The sequence below is a fragment of the Trichoderma aggressivum genome (assembly GCF_033847375.1).
Source record: "Trichoderma aggressivum f. europaeum strain CBS 100526 chromosome Unknown scaffold_014, whole genome shotgun sequence".
NCBI lineage: Eukaryota > Fungi > Ascomycota > Sordariomycetes > Hypocreales > Hypocreaceae > Trichoderma > Trichoderma aggressivum.
The window spans coordinates 705,703-726,445 of NW_026946380.1; the positions used below are offsets into that span (position 1 = coordinate 705,703).

Consider the following 20,743-nt stretch of genomic DNA (forward strand, 5'->3'; position numbering starts at 1 on the left):
TCCTAAGCCCACGCCACTTGTAATCCCTCGGCGAAGTGACCGGGGGAACAGAACTCGTCCAAGAGCCGATTCAAGCCCACGAAGCCCACGTCATAAAAGCTTTGGGACCCGAGATGCACTTGACTCCCAGTCAAGGCAGCCGACAAAGTCGACGGCCCATTGTCATGGCGGGTGTTACGACGGCGAACCATGTTCAAAGGAGCACACTCGTATGCAGCCGCGAACCAAGAGAGCACAGACGGCCCAAACCCCCCTTACTCGTCAATTAAATTCACAACAAGACCAGACCCACCGACGACCGTACCAAAGTCTCCCTACTCAGAGATTCAACAGAGGGCCATCAGAAGGGGCTCGGTTCAAACCATACACCAAGTCAAGCCAGCCTCGTCCAAGTTTCGATCCTGACCATGTTGGAGTATGCTGCAGAAGCAGTCGCGGCGTCTCATCTCAAGCGAAAGCCCCTCCTAATATTCCCACAAGAACATCTTCAATCCGAGAGAGCGTTTCAGCCTCGGAGGATGACCGCGAGGGCGACGACGGCGACCTTGTTGATCGAGATGTACTCCGGGGTCTGCATATTGCAGCATCGGCAGCTTGTGACGAAGAAGTAGATGCATTTGTGCGTAACAGGACTGGCCTGCGACTGCGTCGATTTCTGGCAGACTTGAAAGTGCTGGAGACGCTTCGCGATGTCCAACCCGTTGAGGGTCGGGGTCTTGGCCCTGGCGCGAGGCGGAGGACGTCAACCTTGAGGCAATTGAAGCAGCAGGTTCGTCGGTTTCGGGAGGCAAGCGAAAGTGTAATGGCTGCTTAATGGAGACGAGTTGCATTGTTGAAGTCAATATTGATACTCTTATTCAGGGTGGAAATCAACATGTTGTTTTTTTATGTTCTGGAGCTGCTGGGTTACGGTATATAAATTATAGAAGATGAACTATGTACATTGTGTTTTGCTCGTCTCGAATCATCATAGAATAGAGTTACCTACCTGATAGTTTTGATGTTTTTCTGGTCGTAAAACGGCATCTCGCTTCCCGCCAAAAGAGGCTCGCATGACAACTGAATACTTAACACGTTATCCTAATAACACTTGAGACGGGATATCTTTTGCGAGCTCCAAAAAAAGCCGAGCCTCATGACAACCAAAAATCGCTCCAACGGAAAAAATCATGACATCGTTTCACACTGTCCACTTTCTCCTTCAACCCATTCACAACCAATTGTCTGCGTGCACAAGGTCTCCTATCGGTTTGCTCTCTTCGAGTATATGCCTGGCTTCTTCCGGCGAGACGAGCATGTCCTCCATGATGAGCTGCACGCCCAGCTCGGCCACCAGCACGGCCTGGATAAACGCCGCCGACCCCCTGCCGGCAATGACCTTGTCGTGGACGGCCTTCTTCTTGAGCATGTCGCTGTACTCCTTGACGAGGTAGTCGCACATCATGTTGAAGCCGCGGGGGCCGTAGTAGCCCGGGTTGAGGTTCTCTTCCTTCTTCATGGAGCGGCCCTGGCCCTGCTCAATCTTTTCGGCGAGGGCGGTGCGGTAGAAGGACTCCTCGGAGCCGTTGATGATGTCGAGGAGGCGGTTCTGGTGCTTCTTGAAGCGGGATTCGAGGCTGGCCCACTCGACGTCGGGGTAGGCTTTTGATTCCCACGTTGCCATTGCTGATTTCTTCCTGTGCTCCTCGCAGAATTTTGTTTGAAGTCGGACGTTGAGCCGTTTGCCGTTTGAAAAGTCCTTTAGGAGCTTCATGTCGACTGTGGCGCCGCACCAGGGGCACTGCGCACCGCCATCGCCTTCTTTGTCTGGGAAAAGGCCGCCGAGGGAGCTCAGGTCGCTGCTGCTTGCATCGGACAGGTCGCCGTCGTGAATGTCGTCGCCGTTCCCGGTGCCATTGCCGGGTGGCACGAAGTCTGAGAGCTGTGCGGGCATGACGAACTTGGCGGGCGGCGGCGAAGATGTTATTTGATCTGCATCTTCTTTGGGCTCCCCCTTGATCCTATTTAGTAGTTTTCTTGAGCGTAGGGGGTTGGCTTTTCGTTTCCCTTTCGCTTTGCCTTTTGTTGCAGGTTCAGCACCTCCTGTGAAGGATCCTGGTTGGCTGTAAGCCACTGTATCATTGTCGTCTTCGTCGTCTTCATCAGCATCCTCATTCTCGTTCTCGTAATGGATAGGCTCAAGGGTCATTAGTCGGCGGGTCCTCTTGACCGGAGAATCGAAGCCAGCAGAATCTGGCACAATAAACTTCCAGCTCTTTCGGGGCGTGTTGGTGCCATACTCGGGAGGCGGCCGAAACCTGGCGGGCGTGGCCGACTCTTCTAGTGTTGCGCGTTGTTAATCATCTGTGGCATACGATGGTGGTTGGCAAACATGTAGCTGTACGAACCTTTTGGTAGTAGCCGAATTCCCTGAGCAAGGGGGTTTCTTTTCCCAAACTTGTTTTTGGCCTCGGATCGCTTGACGAAGCCATGGGAATCTATGAGGTGATTGGCCATGTTCAGAGGCTTTACAGTCGGCTCCGTTTTGGGGTGTGCATTTTTCTTGGGTTTGCTCTTTTCGGGGGAGCCATCGGATGGGCGCTTCCTCTTCTTGGCCGTTGACTGTGACTCTTCGGGTTCTTCCTCTAGTTTTGGTGCCTCTTGAAGTGTTGATCGACGAGTTGAGCGCCCACCCTTTTGGCCCTCGGATTTGAAAGTGGTTGACGAGATAGCTCCTCGGGGCGGAGCATCTGAATCCGAGCTGTCAGCGATAGACTGTTCAGATTTCACGTTGACGTCTGCATCTTCAGCCGAGCCCTCGTCTTCCAAATCGCTAGACGCAAGTGGTGGCGCAAATATATCGTCAGTGGGCTCGACCTTGATCTGAGAGCGTCTACTCTGGGCCCTGGGCTCTAGTTTCGGTTTCGGTGCCGCTTCTGTCGTCGTGGTCGTAGCCGTCGTGGTCTTCGCTTCAGTCCTGGACTTGATCGATTTGAGTAGAGGCTTAGGTGAATCGAGATAGCTTAACCCTACTCTTCTTGATCCCATGATGCGTGTCCCTTGGCTCTAAACAGAGCTCCAACGTCAATGTCGCTCAGAAGATCCCAATACTTTAGCCAAACAGCCAATGGCAATGCCACCAAGATTGAATTGCAGCTGCTAGATTGTCCGCCTCGATAGGATTGGAAACCTTGCTCTTGAAAAAATACAAGCAGCCTCGCAACCAATTGTGGTGTCGGCAGTTGAAGATTTGACCGTCAGACGATACACAGCGCGTCTTGGACGCGTGCGCTATTGTGATTCGAGGTGGGACGGCGTCTTTTAGTTCGATAGCATATCAAATCGCTAAAGCTCGGATATCGATCTTGCGGGGTTCATGGCCTGGACGGTGATGGACAGTAGAAGATGCAGAACTCGGCGGCCAATTCGCTCTGGAATCTCAATAAATTATGTAGAGAATTGGTAGAATTACTGCAAGTTTGGGAGGGGAAATCAATAATCCACAGATGCATCGTAAAGGCGGTCGGACATTGTGCAAATACCCGATAACAGCCACAGGTACCAGGTGCCCCGCGACAGCAGCAGCTGCAAGGCTACCAGCGCCTGTACTTGCAGGGAGCTGACCCCTGGAAACGGAAACCGAGGACCTCACCTTCGAAGCCCTCGTCCGACAAACAACAGCCTTAGACTCGACCACACCGCTGGCTTGCGTCAAGATCGAGCCTTGACATTTTACCATGGCGCTCAACCGCAAATACGCGGCGTTGCCAGACTTGGTACGATTCCGCGGCAAATGCGTAGCAGCTTAACGTCTAACCCGTACCAGGACTCTGCGCCAGATATCTACGAAACCCCAGAGCTGACAGATGACAACTCTACAGTTCCGGTAGCAGCTCCAGCTTCATTTCCCTTTGTAATTTCATAGCTAACAATGGGCATAGACGACTGCAGCTCGGACGCTTTCCGACGACGAGTTCTACGGAGTAGACGACGAGACGCAGAACATCTCGCGGTCAAGGTTGCGCATTGACGAAGCGCGCACTCGATTCTCCCCAGCTACCATTGATATCAGCGGAGCGGATTTCTCAGACCGTGTCGACGGCAAGCGACGATCATATAAAGCTTCCAGCCGTCGCCAACGGATATTGCAGGATGGGACAGAAGAGCTGGGAGATCTTTCTGACGATGACGATGTGGAAAGTTTGGAACGCAAGATTGCCCGTCTAAAGCGAGAAGTGGAAGAAACCAAGGACGAATATGCCAAACGAAAAGGGGCCTCAGCCGGCGGCGATGACGGCTCCCCGGGTGACCTGAGGCTCGAGTCTCTAAGCCAAACTTTGGATGACCTGTCCAGGCGCTCTGGCATCACTGGCATCCAGAAAATCGATCCAACATCCTCCAGTACAGGCGAGGCTGTGACAGGATCGCTCGAAGCTGGGCCTACATACACCATCACCTACGCACCAACGTACGAGCAGACACATGCTCTCGCCAAGGCGGCGGATTTTGATCGCAGGTTGTTGATATTGGAGAGGAGCCTCGGCATCAGTTCATCATCCATCTCAGAGGCCGGTGAAGGCGGACTTCCTCGGGCAATCCTTCCAACGCTCGACTCTCTGGAGAAGCAAATCTCGACCCTCTCGCAAGCGTCAACTGCCAACCTGGACACAATCAGTCGCCGGGTACGAGCATTGGCCACTGAGCAAGACAAGTTGAATGAATCTCGCGAAAAGGCAAAGGCCCTACGGGAGGAGCTCGGCAAGCACGCGGGGTCCCCTCCGGCGGACACGTCCGAACAAGAGGCCAAAATCAACGCCTTGTACGCAATCCTGCCTACGATCGAAAACCTGACGCCTATATTGCCCCCTCTGCTCGACCGCTTGCGATCACTCAGAGCCATTCACGCAGACGCCGCAACCGCCAGCCAGACACTGGACCAGATCGAGAAGCAGCAGGCAGAAATAACTACAGAAATCAAACTGTGGAAAGATGGTATCGAGAAGCTGGAGGAAACCGTGAACAACGGCGACAAAGTCATGAAGACCAACGTGGAGGTCATGGAAGGCTGGGTAAAGGACCTAGAGCAGCGACTAGAGAAGTTGGCATAGGACCAGCGTTTCTGATGTTGCGAATTTACACGTCTGCAAAGAAATGATACCCAATTAAGCTGAGCTCCAATAAGAACCTAGAATTCAGTGTCCCCCAAAAGGCCATTATTAGCGCCCAAGCTTTCAGTACTAAGGTAGCTTCAACGGAATCTCCATTTAATTGGAAGCTTTGGACGGCTGGGGCCATCACGTGGAGACGGGAGCAACGATGACTACATAAAAAGCCTCCGATTGCAGCGTGTCGTTTTTCTTCCTATTTTCGTAATTATCAAAACCACGATTCTCTTCCAGAACAAGATTCCATTTGTTCGCCATTTAGGATGTTGTAAGTGCAAATCTTGTTTGCATCTCGCATTATCTTTCTCTCTAGCATGATGTTCCAAAATAGCATGTATTACCTGATCGCTATGATGTGACATTTTATCACCAAGATCTCTGATTCTAGAACTTTTGACACATACCCATTCTCCAACTGTCGTTTGACATTAGAAAGCGTCTACGCTAACATACTTGGGAAGAAGCAGTCGTTAGAACACGCATCCAATTACTCTGCCGAGTTGATCGCATCATATTTGCTACTGGGCTTCTTTTTCACGCAAACCATCCATCTCCATAAGCTGCCATGACATCATCCGCGCCGAAACCCCCGCGCGGTCACTTCAGCGTGCTCTATTTTGCCGGCGCAGGTTCTTTCACGGGACGGGACTCGGAGAGCTTGCCAGCGCCTTTACCTTTGGGCAAGCTTTTTTCCGAGCTGGAGTCGCGGTATCCCGGCGTCCAGGCCAAAATCCTCGACTCTTGTTTGGTAACGGTCAACCTTGATTATGTAGACGTTCCCGAAGCCGGCGAGGACGGCGCTCTGATCCAAGAGGGAGATGAGGTTGCCATCATTCCACCGGTCAGCTCTGGCTGAGCATCTGGCCACATCTTGTTTCGCATAGTAACATGTGCGACCTGAAATCACATTCACTTTCAAGGAGAAACATGGTCTGCCTGTTGTGGTGAGAGCAACGGGTCTCGCTCTGGATCCGCTCTGCCGACTCGGTTTTGAAACGACTGTTTCCACCGAGATAAACATTCCCAGCTGCATACCTTTTGTTCGGACTTGCGTATTCTCCCAACCGTTACGACTGCTGCGGCAACGATCAACACGGCCGCCAACGTTGCCAAAACAGCCACCACAACCGCCAGCGCCGTACCAGATGAGACTTTACACCCAAGAGGTCTCGTCCTGACCTCCCACCGCTCATCTGGGTGCGGACAAATATTACCAGCAAAGGCCGGTGCCAGCGCCGGGATGGTGTACTCGTTTGGCACGCACGACCACGTCTGCATAGACAAAGCGTCGATATTCCGCTGTCAGAAGCGATGATCCATGATCGAGCCACACAATGAAATGATTGTCGGGAGTACGGGAGGGGGCAAACGTGCAGATTTCATGTAAATTCAGTTCGGGCATAGGGAGGCTCACATAAGGGCACCAGCTGCAGCCTTGGCTGTTCAAGCATCCTCCGCATGCCTGCTCAGCCCAGCACCGTTGAAAATGCTCGTCCGCGGTTTCGGCTGCTGAGAAGCTACCGTTAAAGGCTCCGGTAGCTTGGAGTCGCATCTCATACAGACTCATTGTGGGTAAACGAAAAGCCAAGCAAAGTCAACTCTGATGCAGTGTTTCTGGTCGGCGGTAGATAACAGTAGAAAGTTGAAAGAGCTGCGTGGTGGTTTAGAAGCGGTGGGTGATCTGATTGCACAGCCTCTGTTTCCCGGACATGGAAGGCCAAGTTCTGGTCAGACGGTGCGGGGAACAGAATGAAAACAATTAAAGTTCAAAGGACAGCGACAACATTAGTCAGTGCAGGTTTGCATGTGCGCACGGCGATTTAAGCTGCTGTTTGAGTGCCATATTTGCGCACGTACAAGCTCTGTATCCGTAATCGAGGGGAGTAGAGCAGCTTCGCGATACCAAATACATGCAGACTTACAAAACGATGGTCAATGTTCTCTCTATCTTGCTTATTCCCTGATACCTTTATATAGAGAGATTTTTCTTATAGAGAAAAATAGCAATTGTCGTAAAAAAAATATACTTGCATCTCAACATCAGTCCTCTAGAGCACTCTAATTCTCAGCTGCATACGTGAACCCTATGAAAGTTGGCTCAACAAGCAACACCACGGCTTCACACGGAGCCAGCGACAGCCGCTCTCTCTTGAACTCATCCGCCGTCCTCCCATGCGTGCTAAAGAGCACCTCCAGAGGCACATCAACCCTCCCCACACTCACCTCGTCGAGCGAAAAGTTGCACAAGACGAGCGCCATTTCCGTCGCGCCCCTCCTCCTATACGCAAACACACGCTCGTTGGCCTTGTAAGCGAGCTGGAAGCTGCCGTAGATAAACAGGTCCTTGCGCTTTTTGCGCAGCTGCAGGGCCTGGCGGTACGTGTGGTAGACGGACTGCGGGTTGCCGGTCTGGGACGCGGCGTTGACGGCCTCGTAGTTGTCGTTGACGCGCATCCAGGGGGTGGTGCTGCTTGTGAAGCCGGCTTGGGGGGATGAATCCCATTGCATGGGGGTGCGGGCGTTGTCGCGGGATTTCCTTTGGTATTCTGCCTTGACGAGTTTCTTTGTTTCTTCGTCTGCGGTGTCTTTGTATAGGCTGGAGGAAGTAGAACAATGATCAGTGTGAAATTCATCAGAACGAGTATATGTGCTGTTGTCTTGTATATGATGCCGGGTATCGAATCAGCTTACTTCCAATGATTGACGCAATCAATGTCCTTGTACTCCTCAATGGGCCACTCCTTTGGAACATTCGTCATGCCAATCTCCTGGCCCTGGTATATAAACGGCGTGCCAGCCTGGAAAGCATGAAACACGGCAATCATCTTTGCACTAGCCTCGCGGTGCTGAGGGTCGTCGTGTGCGAAGCGGCTGATGACTCGCGGCTGGTCGTGGTTCTCCAGGTAGAGGGCGTTCCAGCCGTTGTTGTTGTACATGAACTCTTGCCATTTGGTGACGACCGTCTTTAGCTTGGCGAGAGTCCATGTGCCGGGGGAGAACTTTCCTGCTGGGCCGTAGTCGAGATCCATGCTGGATTTGAAGAGTCAGTTTCGTGGTTACACGCAACTTACAGAAACGCATGATACTACTTCGCGGGATTCCTGGTCGACTTACTGCTCAAAGTGGAAAATCATGTTGAGCTCTCCGCGGTCGGAGCCCACAGCCTTGATGATCTCGTTCTGGTCTTGCACGCATGGCATTTCCCCCACGTTGAACGCATCATACTCTCTCAGAATAGCGCCGAGGTCCTTCAGGTACTCGTGCAATCTAGGTCCGCAAGCGTAGTACTCGTGGCCCCGGCAGACCACCGTATCAGAGTCTGGGAATCGTTGGTCTTTGCTGATGAAGTTGATGACGTCCATCCGGAAGCCGTCTATGCCTCGATCGAGCCAGAAGCGCATCACCTCGTGGACAGCCTTGCGCACGTCCGGGTTTTCCCAGTTGAGGTCGGGCTGCTCTCGGCAAAAGAGTCGCAAGTAGTATTCGTCCGTTGTATCGTCGTATTCCCAGGCGCTGCCTTGAAAGTGGCTTTCCCAGTTGTTTGGGGGCTGTCGATTGCCTTGAGCATTGTATTTGGGGGGACGCCAGATATACCAATCCCGAAAGGCATTGTCCTTTGACTTTCTTGATTCCTTGAACCACTCGTGCTGATCGCTTGTGTGGTTGACCACCAGGTCGAGGACAAGTTTCATCCCCCGTTCATGGAGCTTGTCTTTTAGAGTATCAACGTCACTGATATCTCCATAGATGGGATCAATCTTCCTGTAGTCGCTAATGTCATATCCCTAGGCGAATTGCTTTAATTAGAACATATACATGCATCTCACGAAAAGCACTCGCACATATGTATACTTGTACTTGTAGGGTAGAGAATTAGAGCCGGGAGTTTAAACCAACCATGTCTTTTTGGGGGCTTGCGAAGATGGGCGACAACCATACTATATCCACGCCGAGGTCCTTGAGATAGTCTACTCGTGAAATGATGCCCTTGAGATCGCCAGTCCCAGAGCCCGTGGTGTCTTGAAAGGATGCCGGATATACTTGGTACACCGAACTCTCCTTCCACCAGGTGCGAAGTTGTTCCGTGGAGCCCATGAGGAGTTCTTTTGAGGAGTTCTTTAGGTCTGGATCGTACAGGGGAGTTTCAATTTCGGTTGTGTTTGGAGACTTCAAATTCACCGAGAGTATGTTCGCACGAGGATGGACATTTCAGTGTTTCTGTTTGCCGTATCTACAGAGTATGCGGGGGGTTCGCGGGGCATTTAACCCACTGTAAAGAACACTACGTCCAGGCTATCTCCAGATAGTGGAGGTAGTTTCATCATTGGAGACCCGTAAGAACGCCAGATGGCCAGTGTTATTCGTGGATATAGTGGGATGGGAGCGTAATTGAAGCTGCTAGGCAACTAAGGCCGTGGAAAACACTGAGCTCGCCGGGCCGACGAAGTCGTCTGGAGGTTTAGCCGTGAGGTAAAAGTCATGTCTGACGCCGGATATCTCCCCGCATCTTGCGCCGATGCAATGGCGAGACAGTTGGTTGCAAAATCCTGATGCAGTTACGGATACTGTATAAGTATCAAGGTGCATGTATGCTCCTTGAGTTGAATGGGGGTTATTGAACTTGGGTAGCTTGAAATCACAGCCGTAGCTCTGCATTTACTGAGATGTAACATTTTGATACTGGAACAAAGACGCTACATACCTACTTGCACATGCATAGGTTTCTTTATGCATCAAATGTCTGCCTGGTAATACAGTGTATGATCTCCAACGCTTGGTACGGAGCATGTAGTAATACCAAGTACCATCAACTTGACACCTCAGCTGCTACCGACTCGACGGGACATTGGGGTTTCAGGTTTGCCTACAGGGATGGCTCTGAGCTAGCGGCCGTTCGCCGACCGAGTTTGCCGCGCAGCCATTCTTGCAACAATTAATCAGGTGCTGCTGAGGCAGATAAAGTGAGGTGTTGACGGGGAACGATGGTTGTGCTGTTGCAAGTATACGCCCGTTCGGTGGCTTGGGTTTGACATGGCACAGGCTTTTGCCTTTACTCATCCTCCCTCGGGCTTATCTCACCACTGCACTTACTGTGACACAGCTGTCAGATGATTGACATGTGTTTGTGTTGGCGTCATGCCCAGACAAGGGATCCCCCGATCAACGAGACATTCGCTCTTGTTTGGTGCTGAGCTGACCAGCTTCAGGTTTTGTCCTGGTAGGGATTCATCTGGCATTAGTGGCTCGGCTGAGTGAGGAGAAGACTTGGACACCATGTCGCCAGCGAGATTATACGGTGCCGGGGGGGTACAAGACTGTCGTCGCGGTGAAACGACGCAGGGTCGAGTCCTTTTGAACATCAAATCATACTCGTACCAGTATCATGGGTTTTTTACTTGTGTCTGTGGTCATCGGATGGGAGGGAACTCAATCTATCCGAACGCATTCCGCATCAAGCCTCCCGATACGGGCTATTCCGTCCAAGCTTGGCCATGGACGTGTGACGCTCATTTCGAGGCACAACAGACCACCATACAGCGAATAGCGTCATCCAGCACAGCCGCGGCGGCCGCCATCAAACTCTACTGTACTGGCATGTCATGTCATGGAATCCGGAGTTGACTCGAGCCCTGGCCCGTATCCGCGGCGCACTGGTGGCCCTGAGCCCCGGCAGAGTGGATTGGAGCGCAGGCGCCGGCGACGGCGAGATGCGAGACTGTCAGCGCAAAAGTTGGCGGCAGGCGGCTCGGTTTCCAGGGGGGGAAGCAGCCTCAAGAGAGCATAAGGCATCCATGGTGTTATTAGTACGATGGTAGTGCTTTATTACTACATTCGTAGCACGGTGCTTGATTAGGGAGCATGAAGCATATGTTGTGACCAGGAGGCGCTCGGAGTCCGATTCAATTGAGATTTGATGAGGGGGTCAAATAGCAATCAATTTTGAAGCTTCAACTGACAGGTGCACGTTGCTGCTAGACGGGTACGGCAGCCTCCGTACCTGTACCTTCCAGCGCCCCCATGACGGCAGCTGCGCGGAGGTACTCGTACTAGACGCTGCTGAACTGCCGTAGCTGCGGAATCAGCGCCCACTTGGCACGTAGCCGCAGCCCATTTGCGGGTGCCGGTATCCGCCGCCCCGAGCGGGGAGAACGTCATTTTTCATTTTCCCGTATTCAGCCCAGCCCAGCCCAATGCGAACACAGAGAGGACTCGACAGGATGGAAGCAATCATGGCTATCGATTGACTGAAAGAAAGAATGATTGATTTGACTGCTGACCAGGAGGCTTACAAGGCACACGGCACTTCTCACAGGCACGGGACAGTAGGCAGCATTAATTAGCACAACACGGGATATTATCTTATACTGTATTCAGCCCGTGCTGGCCAACGATTCCGGGTTGGGCGATCCCGTTTGATTGGCGCCCATGCTAGTGCCATGCCATGCCACCGCGGATGTACCTAATAATGCTAGCCCAGGCAATGTACGAAGCATCCCGGCTGCCGATAGAGTAGGTCGTTTGTGAATGGTGCTGCGCTGGTAAATGAGACGACCGACTAATCTCATGTTGCCTTGTCTTCATTTGCGTGCGTTTGCGTGTGCGAGTGTGAGTGTGACGGCAGAGGTACGACGACTACAGAAAGCCCTCAGCTGCGCATTACATTCACCACCCCCCCCTTCTGAAAAGATTTGATGAGATCAGAGGCCGAGGGCATGCAGCTACGAGTACATACATACGAGTACTGTAGAGGGTGCGACTTTGGTGATGCGCACTTTTCCCCGTGCATTGGTCAACTTCAGGCCAAGACCATCAGGTTGGGCAGGCAGCAGTATATTTGCTGCCATCTGATTCATCGCTGATCTCGTCTTGTGCAAGCCCTTGGCCCCCCTCGCACACAGACGGCTGACGGGCGGCTTTGCACCGTGCTGCGTCTAATTGATCTAGAGTCTCACCTCTTTTTTTTTTTTTTTTTTTTTTTTTTTTTTTTTTTTTTTTTTTTTTTTTTTTTGCTTACAAGACCCGACGCTGCTGCAAGCTTTTTTTTGCAAAACAAGCCCAGCCGCGTATGTACCGGGGATGTACGTACAGCATGTATGTACATATGCCGTGCTGGACACAAGACCCCTGGATGCCACTATCGTCGATTGGGCAGCGTCATTCCAATACTTACCACATACGAGTGCAGTATGGAGTCCATCGTATTAAAGCTGCCGAGGCCTTTTCAAGCTACCAAGTACTAGGTAGGTATTCGGTCCCGCCCGTCCCAAGAGGTAAAAACAGAGAACTGGAGCGGAAAAAAGAGAGAGAAAAAAAGACAAGCATCCCCTCTTCTCATGGGCTTTGCCGCTAGAGCATTGTGACGAGGAAATGTGTCGCCGGGTGATATACTTGTGGCTATACTCTACTGTACTCTAGACATAGTCCACCCCTGCGCAAGCCATGGAACACAAGAGAAACCAACCGGTGTGCATGTGATATGATTGTTGAATTAGTTCTAGCGAGACGTTACTAGTAGTGAGCCTAGAGCGCCAAGTTGCTGTCCATGTATTTTTAGACGTCGGATGGTTGTACGCTCTTGGTCTGAGAGCTGCCCGTTGTGATTGATCTTGGGTTGTACCGGCGGCTACGTGAATACCAGCCCGGTACGAAGCGAATTGAGCCCAAGAAGCTGCTCCGATGCTAGACGTAGTATAGGTACCTTGAGTAGACGACGAGGTTGCGGTTAAAGCAGCCAATGGCCAAGTACACGTACTTTTTGCTAAAGCGAGTGTGTGTGTGAGACTCGGTGCGTTCGTTGTGCCTGTCCGCTTTCTGCCACCGAGCCTCCGCCTCGCCTCGATTTCGATCAACCCATCAAAACCGCCAGCCCTCCGCCCACCCCCTCACACCCCCTCAGGAAGCAGAGCTAACAAGCAAACTGTGTTCAGCCCTGCCAAACCTGCTCTGGGGCTGGCAAAGCCTCTGCTTGTTGAGTTTAGTTTTGTACTTGGATAATCCCGCGCCGCAGCCCGACAATCCCAGCTCTCCATCTCTAGCCCCTCGTCATAGTCATAACATACGCAGACGCAGACGCAGACGCAGACGACCGTCGAGGGCGAAAAAACCTCTGCTCTGCGCCCGACACTCACAACAAGACAAGACAATCACAATCGCACCCTCTCCAGCAGCGCATCCGCCCGGTCGAGAATGACGTGAATGCGCCTCGACGACTCCAGCACCTGTTCCGAACGCATGGTAGTGGCCTGGAGCTCTCCGCTAGCGCCTAGGTGACAATGGCTGAGAATGAAGCTGCCTTCCGCATCAGCTCCGGCACGAGCGCCAGCACCGACAGCACTCGATCCTCCATCACGGCGAAGCCCTCGACCCCGACGGCGGCTTCAACCGAAGCTGCATCGCGCAACGGCAACGGCATGGGCGTGGGCGCGGGCGCGGGCGCGGGTGTAGGAGGCACAGGCCCGGCGCACATTGACACGGACGCTTCCACGCCCCATTACCATAAGTGAGTTTGCTTTGCTTTGCCCAGCTTTTCCTCGTCTCGTGTCGTGCCTCCGCGGCGTTGTATTGGCGGAGGGCCGGGTGCCGTCGCTTGCTCGCGACCTCGTCCCGGCCGCCCGTCCCGCCGCCTTTGTTGTTCATCGATCTACTGCTATCCATCCGTACGCTGCAAATGTCATGTTCTAACGCGGGTCCCTGCGCCTGTAGGAGCCTCTCTCGAGATGACGACCTCCAGGTTTCGCCCACCTCGACCGCCACCACGCGAATGTCGCCCACGACGTCGAGAGAGAGCGGCCGCCGCTTGAGCGACCTCACCAACTACCGCCGCGACCTGGCCGTGCTCGACCCCCCGCGAGGCCATCCCAACCCCGCCAACTATGCCGCGAGCCTCGTCGACGAGTCGGCCGACAACATGTCCATCTTCTCGCAGTTCTCCCCCGGGCTGCACGGCTTGGGGTCTCGCACCGGCGCGAGCTCGTCGCTGGGCATGCAGGACTCTCCCGAGCAGCTCTACTACACAGACGGGCGGCGGCCATCGGCTGCTAGTGTCACCACGACGGCTAGCAGTACTGGATCCAAGGCCAGCGGTCCCCGTGGCGGCTTTCGCAAACTGCAGGGCTTTTTCGGCGAGGAGTTTCCTGGGCGCGACAGTTCCGAGAGCAGCCTGCCGACCTCTTATATGGGGAAGGACCAACGATCGCGCTCCTACAGCCATACTCGCCCGACGCATCGCGATCGTAACTACTCAAATGCCACCGATCATACAAGGGATGCCTCGCCTGCCTCGTCACGGCCCAGGACCCCAGTTCCGGCCCCTGAAGTAGTGCCCTTTTTGTATCAGGATAATACTGTAAGTCCGCCTTGTGTTTCCGATCTTCGTTTCTTCTCTTCCCCCCTCCTCCTTGCTTCTTTTTCATCTTCTTTTCTTTCACCTCACCTTTCTTCTCCCCTTCTGCCCCCCCCCTTTACCATATTTCTTTTTTCTTTTTCTTATTTTGCAGCCTCCATGTCCCTGCCTCCCTTTTCCCAAAACGGCGTAAGCTCTCATCTGTGCCTTTCATCTCCGATCCACTCTTTTTTTCGTTATGGGGCCGCCTGCGATCCACGAATAGTGGGGGTCGAAATTGGAAATCGGTTTCGCCTTGGAATCATGACACAGAATCTGACTTGCCCGTCTTCTAGGACATTGCGCGGTATGGAGAGGCACCAGTGAGAGACATCATGACGGGCCCCGATCGGGAACGATACATGTCGGATGGCGCGCCTCAAGTGCCGCCCAAGTCCTCACAGTCCTCACGCGCCGGCATCGTTCACCTCCCCGGTCACCATCACCGCCATAACAAGAGTATCGATGATCCGAGGAGCTTGCGGCCGACCACCAGTCGGGAAGACTCTACGAGCAGTTCATATCCTCGCGAACGAGGGGGCATGGCGGGGACGCTCTTCAGCAGCTCGCGCTCCAGAGCCCAAAGCCCGACACCGAGCATTGGTAGCGGACAGGCGCCCTACTCGAGGTCTGGTGTGCTCGAGGGACACGCTTCCCCTGGCACCCATAACAAAGGCTTCATGAGCCGATTTCGACGGCATAAGGATAAAGATGATGGCAACAGTGGCGGCTCCAAGCTGAGAGACTTACCCCAGTCTACCAGGTCTTTGCAGGCAAAGTCCTCCAAGACAGACTTGACGCGCCCCGAGCTGTCGCCATCCGCCTTTCCTTCTACCTTTGTCCTCGGCTCTGGAGACGTGTCCGATGCTTCTGAGACCCGGTCCCTGGCGGCCGCCCGCGGAACGTTCAAGAACAACTTCCCGTTCTCCAAGCCCAAGCGACCCCTCCAGAAGGGCGACTGCGACGAGACCATTGGCCCGACCGACCGTGCTGACCCTGGACACGTGTACCACCTCGACACGAACTTGAACGATATGGAAGGTATTCTGGCCAAGCCACCCCCATTGACCCCCATGGACACCTCCTTCGTGAACATCGACCCTGACCCCATCGATTCGGCAGTTTCTCCGCCGAAGGGAGGAAGTTGGGATGCCCCTGATAGCTGGGCAGTCCGCCGAGGCACCGAGGATACTACGATACAGCAGCCAGAAGTGGAAGAGCTCTCGAGCCCACCGCGACCCGAGGAGAAACTGACGCCTTACTTTATTCGCATATTCCGATCGGACGGGACCTTTTCAACCCACTCCATGGCGTTAGACGCCACCGTTGCCGAGGTCATATCCCAAGTGATTAAGAAAACATATGTCGTTGATGGACTCGAAAACTACCACATCATTATGAAGAAGCATGACCTTATCCGCGTTCTAACCCCAGGCGAGCGGCCCCTACTCATCCAGAAACGCCTCCTACAGCAGGTCGGCTACGAGGAAAAGGACAGAATCGAGGATTTGGGTCGAGAGGACAACGGCTACCTGTGCCGCTTCATGTTCTTGTCCGCCCGAGAGAGTGATTTCCACTCAAAGACGGCGGACCTGGGTATCAAGGCCACCCAAAAGGTTAACTACGTCGATCTTGCCGGTCGCAATCTCGTCACTATTCCCATCTCCCTCTATCTTAAGGCTAACGATATTATATCTCTTAATCTCTCTCGTAACCTGTCTCTGGATGTGCCACGAGACTTTATCCAGTCCTGCAAAAACCTCCGAGACATCAAATTCAATAACAATGAAGCAAGAAAACTGCCGCTTAGTCTTGGCCGGGCCGCGAGGCTCACGTACCTGGATGCCTCCAACAACAGGTTGGAGCAGCTGGACAATGCTGAATTAAACACCCTCGTTGGACTGCTGAGAATGAATCTTGCCAACAACCGCCTGACGCACCTGCCCCCTTACTTTGGCGCATACCAAGCGCTGAGGAGTTTGAATATTTCCTCCAACTTCTTGGATGCGTTCCCGCCCTTCTTATGCGACCTGCACAGCCTGGTTGACTTGGATCTAAGCTTCAACTCCATCGCAGAGCTACCGGAAGAGATTGGCCAGCTCAAGAGTCTGGAAAAGCTACTCATCACCAATAATCACCTGAGCGGCGGCGTCCCGGAGTCCTTCAGTGGCCTTATCAGCCTGCGCGAGCTTGACATCAAATACAATTACATCACTAATATCGATGTCATTTCCGAATTGCCCAAGCTGGAGATTTTGTACGCTGCTCACAATCACATCTCAGCCTTTGTTGGCAAATTTGAGCGCATTCGTCAACTCAAATTGAACTCGAACCCGCTCAACAAGTTTGAAATCCGAGAGCCGCTCCCAACTCTCAAGACCCTGAACCTTTCCCAGGGCCAGCTGGCGAGTATCGACTCCGCATTCTCCAACATGCCGAATCTGGAACGCCTTGTCCTCGACAAGAACCACTTCGTCTCACTCCCGCCTCAGATTGGTGCCCTGAGCCGTCTGGAGCATTTCAGCATTGCCCACAACTCTGTGAGCGAACTGCCACCCCAGATAGGCTGCCTAACAGAGCTTAGGGTCCTCGACGTGCGAGATAACAACATCTCTAAACTGCCCATGGAAATTTGGTGGGCCAACAAGCTCGAAACCTTCAACGCGTCTTCCAACATGCTAGAAAACTTCCCCAAGGCCGCGTCAAGGGCCCCCCGGCTACCCGGCGAAGAGCTGCAGGGACCACCTCCGACGACAAATGGCAAGACGCTCCCGATGGGAACACTCTCCGCCAGTGGCAGCTCTGAGGAACTGGGAGAGGAGCGCCGGCCGAGCCAAGCGTCTAGCACCACTTTGCTGAGCGTAGGCCCAACGCCCAATATACCGGGAGCAGACCGAAACAACTCTGTCGTGTCCGTTTATGGAAAGGGCGGACGTAAGACGTCTGTCATGTCTAGGGGAACATCACAATCTCAGAACACGGTCTCGACTTCAAACCAGTCACTGAGAAAGGACTCAGGCTTGTCGTCTAGACTAACCAACACGTTTGCTGGATCATTGCGAAATCTGTACCTTGCAGACAACCGACTGGATGATGACGTGTTTGACCAGATCACGCAGCTTGCCGAGCTCAGAGTTCTCAATTTGTCCTACAACTGGGAGGTCAGCGATATGCCTCAGAGATCAATGCAAAACTGGCCACAGCTGGTAGAGCTGTACCTGTCTGGAAATGTTTTGACAAGTCTTCCGGCAGATGACTTGGAAGAGTCGAGTCTTCTTCAAACTTTGTATATCAATGGCAACAAGTTCACCAACTTGCCAGCTGATATATCGAGGGCGAAGAAGCTTGCGGTTTTGGACTGCGGAAATAACCAGCTAAAGTACAACATTGCCAATGTTCCATACGACTGGAACTGGAACCTGAACCCGAACTTGAGATATCTCAACCTTTCGGGAAATAAGCGGCTGGAGATTAAGCAGACAGCATGGGGCGGTATTGACGGCCCTGGAGCCGTGAACCGCGAGGAGTACACCGACTTTAACCGACTTCTCAACCTGAGGATACTGGGCCTGATGGACGTTACCCTGACCCAACCCAGCATACCGGATCAAAGCGAAGACAGACGAGTTAGGACGTCCGGGTCGTTGGCAGGCCATTTGCCATATGGTATGGCCGACACTCTGGGCAAGAACGAACATTTGTCCACGGTTGATCTTGTCGTTCCACGGTTTAACTCTTCAGAGACGGAAATGCTTTTGGGTCTCTTCGATGGTCAGGCATTGTCTAACAGCGGATCTAAGATTGCCAAGTATCTCCATGAAAACTTTGGACACATTTTTGCTCAGGAACTCAAAGCTTTGAAAACCCGCCAGAACGAAACGCCTGCCGATGCGCTCCGAAGAGCCTTTTTGGCCCTTAACAAAGATCTGGTGACCGCCGCAACACAGTATTCGGACGATCGGAAGAAGAAATCGCATAGGGGTGTATCTCAGCCGGTCGTTCTCAGTAGGGAAGATCTCAATTCCGGAGGAGTCGCCACCGTGTTATACCTTTCAGGCACAGAACTTTACGTGGCAAACGTCGGAGATGTTCAGGCTATGGTTATCAAGACAGACAGCAAACATCATATCCTGACCCGGAAGCACGACCCCGCAGAGCCGTCCGAACGGTCAAGGATTCGCGAAGCTGGTGGATGGGTATCGCGCAATGGCCGGCTGAATGATGTTCTACAGGTCTCTCGAGCCTTTGGATACGTTGATTTGATGCCCGCAGTACAGGCGGCGCCTTACGTGACTAACATGACCATCCGAGAGAACGACGACATCATTGTCATGGCTACAAGCGAGCTATGGGAGTACCTCCCCCCTGGCCTTATCACGGATATCGCGCGAGCAGAGCGCCAGGACCTTATGCGTGCTGCTCAAAAGCTTCGCGATATCGCAATGGCCTACGGAGCATCAGGAAAAATCATGGTAATGATGATTAGCGTTGTCGACCTCAAAAGAAGAGTGGAGCGATCTCGCCTTCATCGGGGCACAAGCATGTCCCTCTACCCTTCGGGAGTCCCTGCGGAGGCCCCATATCTTCTCTCCACGAGGAGGGGACGAAAGGGCAAGGCAGATGTTCTCGACTCTTCCCTCAACCGGCTCGAGGCGGAGATCCCCGCCCCGACTGGCAACGTCTCCATTGTCTTTACCGATATCAAGAATTCCACGACTCTTTGGGAGATGTATCCCAATGCCATGCGATCGGCAATCAAGCTACATAACGAAGTGATGCGGCGACAACTACGCCGAATTGGAGGATACGAAGTCAAGACGGAAGGTGATGCCTTCATGGTGTCATTCCCTACTGCGACTTCGGCTCTCCTCTGGTGCTTTGCCGTTCAGATGGAGCTCCTCGAGGTCCCTTGGCCGTCAGAGGTTCTCAATTCGATGTCGTGCCAGCCGATATACGACAAGGAAAATGCGCTGATCTTTAAAGGACTCTCTGTTCGCATGGGCATTCACTACGGGGATTGCGTGAGCGAAACAGATCCCGTCACCCGTCGCATGGATTACTTTGGACCCATGGTTAACAAGGCATCACGTATTTCGGCTTGTGCCGATGGTGGCCAGATCACGGTGTCTTCGGACTTCATCTCCGAGATCCAACGCTGCCTGGAGAACTATCAGGACACAGACCGAAATGTTTCAGCCAGCTCAGAAGCCTCTTTCGAGGACGAGTCAATTGCGACTGCTATTCGCAAGGATTTGAGGTCTTTGACCTCCCAGGGTTTCGAAGTCAAAGAGATGGGGGAGAAGAAGTTGAAGGGCTTAGAAAACCCCGAGGTTGTCTATTCTCTGTACCCTCATGCTCTCACTGGCCGTATTGAATACCACCTACAACATGAACGTCAAGATTTGATGGCCGACAAGCCTACTGCAGTCCTGTCTGGCGACCTTGCATTTGATCCTGACACTATCTGGTCATTGTGGAGAGTCAGCTTGCGCCTTGAGATGTTGTGCAGCACTTTGGAGGAAGTCAGGGGTCCGGGACTTCAGCCCCCAGAGACGGAACTCTTGGAGCGAATGAAGACCCGAGGAGGCGAAGTCACTGAACGCTTCTTGATCAATTTTATGGAACATCAAGTAAGCAGAATAGAGGTAAGCGTCTACTGAACTATCCAATGTGTCCCCTGCCTGTTGGCCTTGTTCTAACATGAACGATAGACTTGTGTGTCGACCCTGACTATGCGCCATCTCGCTATTGGAGGTAGTACCCTTCGAGAGCTTAACCAGCTTCGTGCCCCCATGGCTGCGGTGTTTGAGTTCTTCTTGAAGCAGAAAGAGGAGTTGGACCGTTACAAGGAGAAGTATGGTCCCCTTGATGATGAACCCAGCAATGGGGTGACTATCAAGGGAGAGATTGAAGATGCTGAAGAAGAGGTGGAAGATTCTGAAGAGGATGGAAGTGACACTGAGCAAGAGTAAATCTTGATCGGTTGTACATTACTAAAACCTATCATGAAGCGGATGGGCGCTTATCTCATAACTTTGTTTGGGCCTTCTGTGGAATCCTTTTTTCTTCTTCTATTACCTCCAAGCGGTCGAGAACCGCGGGAGAGGGTAGAGCCGTCGAGGCCGGAGGCGTTGAAAAGAGGGCTTGAGTTCCCTTCTTTTTATTTATTTATTTTTTTGGGTTTGATTTTTCCCTTGTTGCATTCTGGATCAATCAT

At 52.9% G+C, this 20,743-nt stretch overlaps 5 protein-coding genes across 5 annotated transcripts; 3 read left to right on the top strand and 2 right to left on the bottom strand.

The window, feature by feature from the left end:
* Positions 1-1,210: 1,210 nt before the first annotated feature.
* Positions 1,211-3,027, bottom strand: Triagg1_4605 (uncharacterized protein; the record flags this gene model as incomplete). The annotated part of the gene is made up of 2 exons (XM_062899027.1): positions 1,211-2,319; positions 2,388-3,027. 2 exons carry the CDS (start codon positions 3,025-3,027, stop codon positions 1,211-1,213), a joined length of 1,749 nt encoding a protein of 582 aa, XP_062756622.1.
* Positions 3,028-3,716: 689 nt separating this feature from the next.
* Positions 3,717-5,087, top strand: Triagg1_4606 (uncharacterized protein; the record flags this gene model as incomplete). Its single annotated transcript, XM_062899028.1, has 3 exons — positions 3,717-3,755; positions 3,806-3,865; positions 3,921-5,087. 3 exons carry the CDS (start codon positions 3,717-3,719, stop codon positions 5,085-5,087), a joined length of 1,266 nt encoding a protein of 421 aa, XP_062756623.1.
* A 622-nt stretch (positions 5,088-5,709) lies between these two features.
* On the top strand, positions 5,710-6,459 carry Triagg1_4607 (uncharacterized protein; the record flags this gene model as incomplete). The annotated part of the gene is made up of 2 exons (XM_062899029.1): positions 5,710-5,985; positions 6,172-6,459. 2 exons carry the CDS (start codon positions 5,710-5,712, stop codon positions 6,457-6,459), a joined length of 564 nt encoding a protein of 187 aa, XP_062756624.1.
* A 743-nt stretch (positions 6,460-7,202) lies between these two features.
* On the bottom strand, positions 7,203-9,239 carry Triagg1_4608 (CAZyme family GH13; the record flags this gene model as incomplete). The annotated part of the gene is made up of 4 exons (XM_062899030.1): positions 7,203-7,740; positions 7,836-8,174; positions 8,259-8,929; positions 9,084-9,239. The coding sequence occupies 4 exons, from the start codon at positions 9,237-9,239 to the stop codon at positions 7,203-7,205; spliced, it is 1,704 nt and encodes a 567-aa protein (XP_062756625.1).
* Positions 9,240-13,417: 4,178 nt separating this feature from the next.
* On the top strand, positions 13,418-20,498 carry Triagg1_4609 (uncharacterized protein; the record flags this gene model as incomplete). Its single annotated transcript, XM_062899032.1, has 4 exons — positions 13,418-13,644; positions 13,848-14,490; positions 14,823-20,156; positions 20,238-20,498. The coding sequence occupies 4 exons, from the start codon at positions 13,418-13,420 to the stop codon at positions 20,496-20,498; spliced, it is 6,465 nt and encodes a 2,154-aa protein (XP_062756626.1).
* Positions 20,499-20,743: the final 245 nt, after the last annotated feature.